The sequence below is a fragment of the Harpia harpyja genome, chromosome 16 (assembly GCF_026419915.1).
Source record: "Harpia harpyja isolate bHarHar1 chromosome 16, bHarHar1 primary haplotype, whole genome shotgun sequence".
Lineage (NCBI taxonomy): Eukaryota > Metazoa > Chordata > Aves > Accipitriformes > Accipitridae > Harpia > Harpia harpyja.
This window is the reverse complement of record NC_068955.1, coordinates 1,455,033-1,462,633: the sequence shown is the minus strand read 5'-3', so window position 1 is coordinate 1,462,633 and position 7,601 is coordinate 1,455,033. Positions and strand designations below refer to the sequence as shown.

At 52.1% G+C, this 7,601-nt stretch overlaps 1 protein-coding gene across 2 annotated transcripts; it reads right to left on the bottom strand.

Annotated features, from left to right (window-relative positions):
* Positions 1-239: 239 nt before the first annotated feature.
* TRAPPC3 (trafficking protein particle complex subunit 3) lies at positions 240-6,581 on the bottom strand. Of its 2 annotated transcripts, XM_052811466.1 has the most exons (6): positions 6,448-6,564; positions 4,701-4,748; positions 3,471-3,568; positions 3,146-3,245; positions 2,710-2,892; positions 240-2,013 (listed from the first exon to the last, which is right to left on the bottom strand). In XM_052811466.1, exons 1-6 carry the CDS (start codon positions 6,487-6,489, stop codon positions 1,894-1,896), a joined length of 591 nt encoding a protein of 196 aa, XP_052667426.1. In that variant the 5' UTR covers positions 6,490-6,564; the 3' UTR covers positions 240-1,893. The 2 variants fall into 2 exon arrangements, with proteins under 2 accessions (XP_052667426.1, XP_052667427.1); XM_052811467.1 differs by lacking the exon at positions 4,701-4,748 and having other exon boundaries at positions 6,448-6,581.
* Positions 6,582-7,601: the final 1,020 nt, after the last annotated feature.

Here is a 7,601-nt window from a genome sequence, read left to right as displayed (position 1 = left end):
GCAAACATTGACTGTCTGGTTTCCCAGCGCTGCCCATCAGCCCCCGAGTCCCACCCCCAGCCACAATCCCTCCGTGCGCTGAATATTGGGCAGGTTTCCTTCAGGCAGCAGCTTTCACACGCACTGGCAGCCAGACATTCTTGGTGCGGTGCTGCCGTCACCCTGCCAGCCCCGCTCAGCTGCTGCTGCACACCAGCACCCGTGTCACCAAAAAAAAAGGCAAGAGGAAACCAAGGAGCTGACACCAGGATTCTTTTAATGCGATTGCTTTCAAAATGCAGCCTTAAAATGACTTATAATGGTCAATGATGAGAAACAACGGATCTTTTTCATCTCTGCAACATGACCGTGTGGCACCTCTGCCTCCAAAACCCACCAGCCACTGCTTTTCCTCAATGTCATTCTCCAACTGCTTTTACAGTGACGCTGCCCCTTCACAGGACAAGCATCACATGGGGCATCCAAACCCTCTCACCAAAGGTACTCATTTGGGCAAAAAAAGGGACGGGGCGAGTCATCCAGTGTCCAGATGGCCCAACGTTTGTCTGGAGAACCTAAATGAATGGCAGCACAAGCGGCAGCTTTTTCTCTCTCACCTTACACTCAGGCATAAACCTACAAAGGTATTTGAGCCGCCAGCTCCTGTGGAAGTGAGTAAGAGCTATCGACTTATTATTATCAAGCTTCTAATTATCTCTGTGGATCTGTGCCTTCATGCTATGTAAAGTGATCTGAGAACTGAACATCTGACTGCATTTTCTCACTGAACAGGACGCAGAGGAAGTTGATTTTCCAATACCTTGCTTTTTGAGATGTAAGACTACTTTGTGTATTTATTTTACAGAACAGCAGGTGCTACAGACTGCCGAAGCTTGCCAATTTAAGTAACACGGGAAATTCTGTTGTAGTCTAAACATCTGTGAGAATATACCCCAGCACCACCTCCACGCTCTACAGTGTTTATACACCGTAACAGGAGACCAGACTCTACTTGCTGAAATGCATTTAATACCTCCCAGTCATTAGTCTGAGTTTTGTTTTTTGTTCCGTGGACTTGCCATGCGGCCCCCGGGATGTGCACACTGTAGAAGACCGATGGCATTTTAGCCACTCTTCGTTTCCCCATTTAAAGTATTTACTGCTGCTCCACTGGAATTTAATGGTCCTCCCCTTCCAAGCGGGGAGTCATGAGACTGCTGGGGAAGAGAAACTGCTGAAAGGCCCAGGCCACACGGGCCTCCTGAATCTGCCGGTGCTGCACGATGCCACGGCTCTCTGAGAACAGGAGCCTCCCCGACCTGGTGCCAAAACTCAAACGGCTCTCCCAAATCACCCCTTCGTATCAAGCTTGCATTTTACTACTAATTTCAGAATCAAATGCAGGAAGCCAGTTTGGTCTACAGAAATACTATGTGCTTATCTCCAAATGAATTTTAAACCTCTCCTTTTAAGGACAGCATTTAACAGTAAATCAGTGGGCTCTCATAGCTTGGTCTCCAATTCTGGTAATAAAACATTCAATCAGATTTGAACAAACTGGAGCTCTTCTGGAGTTTGAGCAGTAGTTCTCGCACAACCAAACATCACAATTAGAAACTGAGCATAGAAAGAGTCCCCAGGGGAATACGAAAAAGACATCACCTTATGAAAAAGCTTCAGAATGAACCTGTGAAATAAACAGCAACCAGACAATTGTCTTCTACGGAAGATGGAAGTAACAGTAGAAGAATATAATAACATCTTAAACAGTCAGTAAGTCAGTCTGAACGTACAGGGGCACTAGATCCCTACAGATCTGTGATGAAAGCACTATATCCCTACAGATCTGTGACGATAGCTAATGGCCAAAACCAGGTGGTCCCCTCCAGTCCCAAAGGGAGACTGGGTTGCGATTCACTCTTCACCCGCTGGAAGATTGTCTTCAATCCGCCTGATGAACTTCATTCTTATTTCTGTGACGCTGTCACCCTTCAACGTGTCCTGGACAAATTTTACATCTACAGCCATCTGAACCTAGGTGATGGAAGAGGAAAAAGAAGAGCTGTTATCTCCCTCATAATACCATCTTCTCTAGGAACAGTCCTATCGTGAAGCACCAGCTTAAGGACTCTGAGGGCACGACATGCAACGCAGAGCTCTACGGGAGCACTCATTATTTTTCAAGATCACATACTCCTCGTACATTGTGGCCTACATGGTGGACAGCGGGCGCCTTACCTCGGCAAATGTACCTCCTACAGCATAACTGGGACTCCCTGCAGAAACCAGAGCCTGATTAACCCTATCGCTCAGGGCTACACGTCCCACTGGTCCATCTATGTTCCTCAAAAATTTCAGCTAAGCAAGATAATCAAGCCTAAATATAGACTCCTAAATTTGAGACACAGCTGTTCTCTTGTTCCAGCCAATTCCCAACTAGGGCTCACAGCAGTTACGAAGTGAGGATTTTGAAGCTTCATAAAAATTCAAGGAGATAATAGTGCTTGTACTTGGGTCATAAGATGAAGGGGCTTGGTCAGCACCTCTGGGACTCACAGCTGCCAGACACAACAGCAGCCAAGCGCTCCTGTAGCTCTGCTTTTCTCCTGGGAATGAATTTCAAGTCCAAAGCAAACACAGAAGTCACGAACACAGACTAGACATTAAAGTATCTGCTGATACCTTGGTTATTCATGTATCTATCTCACTGGAAGAGAGACGTTGGCTCACCATTTCCAGGGCACCTCGCAGCACTCCACACAACAAGTTGGAATAGATGAGAGATGAGTGGTTGTCCGGGAGCTCAACAAAGTCCACCAAGGGGTTATTTTCCAAGATCAGGGAGAACTCATCGCCTCCAGGACTCCAGTTGGTGATGCTCGGAGTGATACCCAGGTACATTTTAAATGCGATCTGTTATGTCAAACAGAGTACGAACAAGAACATGTCCCATGAAGCAGCAGCACAGCTTTGATCTTTGCAAAATTACTAAAGGGTTTTGAAAAAACCACACCTTTCTCCCAACTCCCACCAGTCAGCAGTAGTCGGGGATCTAATTCTCTCTTTTCCGCCCAGAATCTCAGTCAAACTCTCAGAACAGTCCTCTGAGTAGCAAACACTCTGTCCTCACATGCAAAACCTGACAAAGCTGTGCTCTGACGATTACCTTTGCGATAACATCTGCAGTTTCACGGAAATCGTGGCATCTTCCGACATTGGACCGGGCCAGAAAGTCTTCTATTAGCCGAACACCTATGTTGTAACCCCTGTGAATGTACCAAAGAGAAACAGCTACAGAGTGGGAAGAGCATAAATTTAGAAAGACAGTCAACGTTTATAAAAGATAATGGAGGAAAAAAAATCTGAGAAATATCGGTATTAGATAAAATTCAGTCTGCCAGGCTTTTATTTTATTCATAGAGCAGCACACAAAGCTGTGCCTACTGTGAACCTGAGTTCCTACAAGGCTCCACTGCGGCAGATCCACTTACATTTTGTCAAGCTGCTTGTTGACATCCTCGTCATTCTCATAGTCCTTGCACAGCTGGGTGACCAGAGCGCCGTACGTCAGCGTGAAGAGCTCTGAGTTCTAGACAGAGGCAAAAGGGATTTAGCGCAAGCCAGAGAGAAAACTGACTGAGCACTGCTGCATCTGTGTCCAGCGCTGCTTCCGTTGGCCCGGAGAGGGGGAACAGAAACCTGCTGTCTCAAAGGAATTTGCTGCTTAACAAGGAGAGATCCCAGTTCATATTTTGGCAAGGCAACTTCAGTCTCCTTGGAAAGAGAAATCCTCTTTGACTAGGAAGGACGGAGCACTTTCTTTCTCTCCCTCTCTCCACACACACAGCACTTCCCATTAACGTGTCCTGAATCTGACCTGAAGAGGCAAGCCAGGAGGCTGCTCACGCTCTGCAGCCATTCTTAGCAACTCTCGTCAGCTGCCAATTAGCATCTGCTTTAACGAGCACATCCCCAGATAACTGGAATGACACCTCCAGGTCATTTGGTGTGCAACCGACCACCTTCTGGATGGCTAAATGTGCAGTTGCCAGGGACCTGAATTTATTTCAACCACTGACCTAGAGGTGAAAATTGGCTCAAACTGCTGTTATCTGTGTTTCATAAACATGCTGCAAATGGGCAACACTTATTAGGCTCCATTTCTAGTCCTTTCAACAGGGCAAAAACCACTCCTCCATTCACGGATTTATTACATTCTGCTACCAAGAAAAAACAAGACTCATCTGGTCCCTAGAAAGTTATCTAGGCACATAATTTGCTTCATACATTAAAATCAGCTCCTCACACCCAGAAGAGGAACAGCAAAGATGATTTCAGGTCAGCTCAGCAGATCTGTGTTGCACACATCCGCTTTCTGTGCCTGGCTAGGATCAAAGTTACTTGGGTGTTCTTTGCACAGTTGCCAGATTTGCAGAAAACACCAAGGGAAGAGGCCTCCTCTCCCAGCCACCACCATCACCGATCCTTGACCTGAAGCAACTACATCAAAGTGCATTTTCTTGGGAGCCACTAAGCCAGACCAGTGATTATCACGGTCATTAAAGGCTGCAAAACAAAAAGCTACAATAGGCTTTAGCTTTTCACAGAACCAGAAGGAAGTGTTTTCAGGAACAAATAAACCATCATTATTTATTTCTGCTTTCAGTTTTAGCATTCAGAAACATTAGAGTCTAATCTCAGATTAAAAGCCTATCACCTACCATGAGATGCATAGATGCAGAAGGTGAAATGAATGGCAAATACCAATACTACAGAATGAAAGCAGCAGGCAGGCAGAAAGGAAGGGAAAAGAGACAACATCAGAGTTAAGTGACAACACTGATCGCACTTCATTCTGAACAAGTTTACACAAAGCCAAGACAAACAGAAGGAGGAATCACTCCCAAACTGCAACATTCAACAAATAGAAATTGGGTTTGTTAGAAGACACAGGGAATTCCACCTTGTCATTGTAATTCAGCAGGTCAACAGCAATTAACTACCAAAAGGCTTTAAGCACGTGAAAAGAACCAGTCAGGCTCCTTGGTACTTTTGCCCAATTTTAGATCTGAAGAATTGACACAATCTTTGGGGTTTTTTAATTTACAATTCTGCTTTCATCTCGGAAGGAGAGAGGTTGCACAAGTTCACATCACTCAAGAGCGAACGACAAGGCGGAACTCTCCTTTAGCTCAACTGGCAGAGTCAGACATTTGGCAGAGAATTTAACAAACATGCAAAAAAGGTTATGCTATTTTTAAGGATTTCAGTAATTTTAGTAAAGACAGGGCTTGGCAGCTGGAGAGAGTAAGGGGTGAATGGATGGAGGAAACCCAGCTGTTACCAGTCCAAGGTGTTGTCATTTACTGTGTAAAGCCACGAAGCCGTCACCTACTGTTATCAGCCCCAAAGCATGCAAACCCAGTGCTGGTCATAGTTATCGCCTGCAACACTGCTGTTCGGGTAGCTTTAAACTCTTATAACAAGGCAAACTTCTGAATTTATATTTGTGAACGAACTCTTCATTTTCGGTCCATCTAATGGAATTAAAGTGCCTAACACTTTTTCCACTAGTTCTATTTTTTCATATTGCAGACTAGCGTACGGTCTCAACGCTATATAACCGTTCCGTGGCTACAAAAATGTCAGAACCCTAATGAAGCAACGCCAATTCCTTAAATAAAAATCACTGTATTTAAGGAGTTGAATCCCTAGAAGAGAACCCCTCGTGGCACGGAGGGGGCCGGAGCAGGCAGCTGCCTGAACCAGCCCGTCCACATGGCCAAAGAGGGAGAAAAGCCAGATTTTTTTGGTTTTATTACTTGCTTTCGAATACTGGCATTGCATCAAAATTGAATTAATCCGATCTGGTTTGACCCAGAATCAGACCTCAGCTCTGCGGTTTCGTTCTCCGCCTCTCGTTTCTCGGTTCGGCTGGACTGCCGGTACGGAATGGGGTTAGAGAGGAGAAAAGAGAGCGAGGCGAGACAGGCCTTGGCGTTCCCGCTGTCGGGCTCCCGCCAGCACCGGTGTCCCGCTCCCGCCCGGTCTCCGATCCCGACACATGGCAGCAGCCGGCTCTCCGGCTCCTCAGCAGCGGGTTCTCCCTGCCCTGCGCTGCCGGTGACGGACGGGAGCTCCCCTCGGGCGCCGCCGCGGGTACCGGACGCTTTAGGCCGAGCCCGCTGAAGGGCTACGGCGGGCTCCGCACCCCTGACGGGCCTCCGGGGCGGGCGGTGCCGGCGGAGGGGCAGGTCCCGCCGAGCCGGACCCCCGAACCGAGGCGGGCCGAGCCGGGCCCCCGCCGCGGGCCTGGGCCTGGACCCGACGGCCGGGCCGGGCCGGGCCTCCGCCTCCTCCGGCACCCCCCCGCCCCGGGCCCGCGCCCTGCCATCGCGGCCGGCGGGCCGCCCCGCGGCCGACGCAGGGGCCCGCCCGGCTCCTCAGGCGCCGCGGCCCCGCCGTTACCATTTTCTTGCTCTCGGTGCCGCGGCCGGCCTGGCGCGACATCCTGCCCGGCCCGTTCGTTCCCCGGCCCGGCCCGGCCGCCTCCCGCACCGCGCCGAGCCGCGGCGCACGACGGGACTCGTAGTCCGCGCCGCGCCGCCGGCCACGCCACGCCCGCCACGCCGAACTACGCGCCCCAGAGTGCAACGCGGCCGCCCTGCGCGCATGCGCACTGTCATGGGAGACGGGGGGGCGGTGCTACCCTTCCCGGCGTGACGGTAGGGCGCCTACAAATCCCGGCGTGCGGGGCGGGTCACCTGACCGCCGCTCCCGGCAGGCGAGGGGGTGGGCGGAACCAAGCGCGGGGAGGGAGGGGGGGTGCGCCGCGCCGGCAGGGGGCGCCTCCGCCCGCCGGGCCGGTCTCTCCGCCGGGGCCGGGCCCGTCCGCCGCCGGGGTCGCGGTGAGCGCTTCCGCCGGCAGCGGGTGAGCCCCGCCCGGCCGGTGAGGGCCGGTGGCTGCGGCGCTGCTCCCTCCCACCGGCCCCGGGTGGAGGCGGGACGGCGGCCCGGGCCAGCGGGTACCCGGCGGCTGTTGCGGAGGCCCCCCCCCAGCCCCGGTGATGGCAACGAGGGGTTTTGACTGGATGAGGAATTCCTCACGGAAAGGGCCGTCGCCAAAGCAAGGGCCTGCCCGGGGTCAGGTTCCCCGGGCTGGCGGGTGCCCCCTTCCCCGCCCAGCCGCTGGCCCCGGTGTCTTGGCTGGAGCTGGTTCCTGGGGAAAGGGCAGCCGGCGTTCCCCCCGCCCCGGGGCGGACGGAGCAAGCCCTGGGCTGGCGGGGCAGGGCCGGCCAGCTCGGAGCCTCGGGCCGCGGCCCAGTGTGGGAACGGGAGCTGCTCGGTGCAGGGTTTCGACGCCTCGCACGCCTGAGAGATGCGGCCGCGGTGAAGCGCGGCGGAGGACTGGGGTGTCGCAGGAGTCAGCCTGGCCTGGGGCTCCGAGCGACTGCAGTAAATATTTACTGGAACCACCGAGCTCCCACAGACCCTCCTCAGCCAGTGCGGCCGCCCGAGCACCAGCCTCTGCTCCCCGATGGACGCTGCCTGGCCGTTATTTATTTATTCAGTTATGTCTCTATTCTAGACATGTCGCTGAGCGAGTGCTGTCTGCTGACCCC

Bases quoted from the DNA above. Each gene is read 5' to 3' on its own strand.
- TRAPPC3 (XM_052811466.1), bottom strand. From the start codon at position 6,489: ATGTCGCGCCAGGCCGGCCGCGGCACCGAGAGCAAGAAAATG. The intron at 3,569-4,700 runs GTAGGTGATAGG...GCCTCTGTCTAG, and splicing joins CTGCATCTATGCATCTCATG to AACTCAGAGCTCTTCACGCT. The intron at 2,893-3,145 runs GTAATCGTCAGA...TTGACATAACAG, and splicing joins CTGCAGATGTTATCGCAAAG to ATCGCATTTAAAATGTACCT.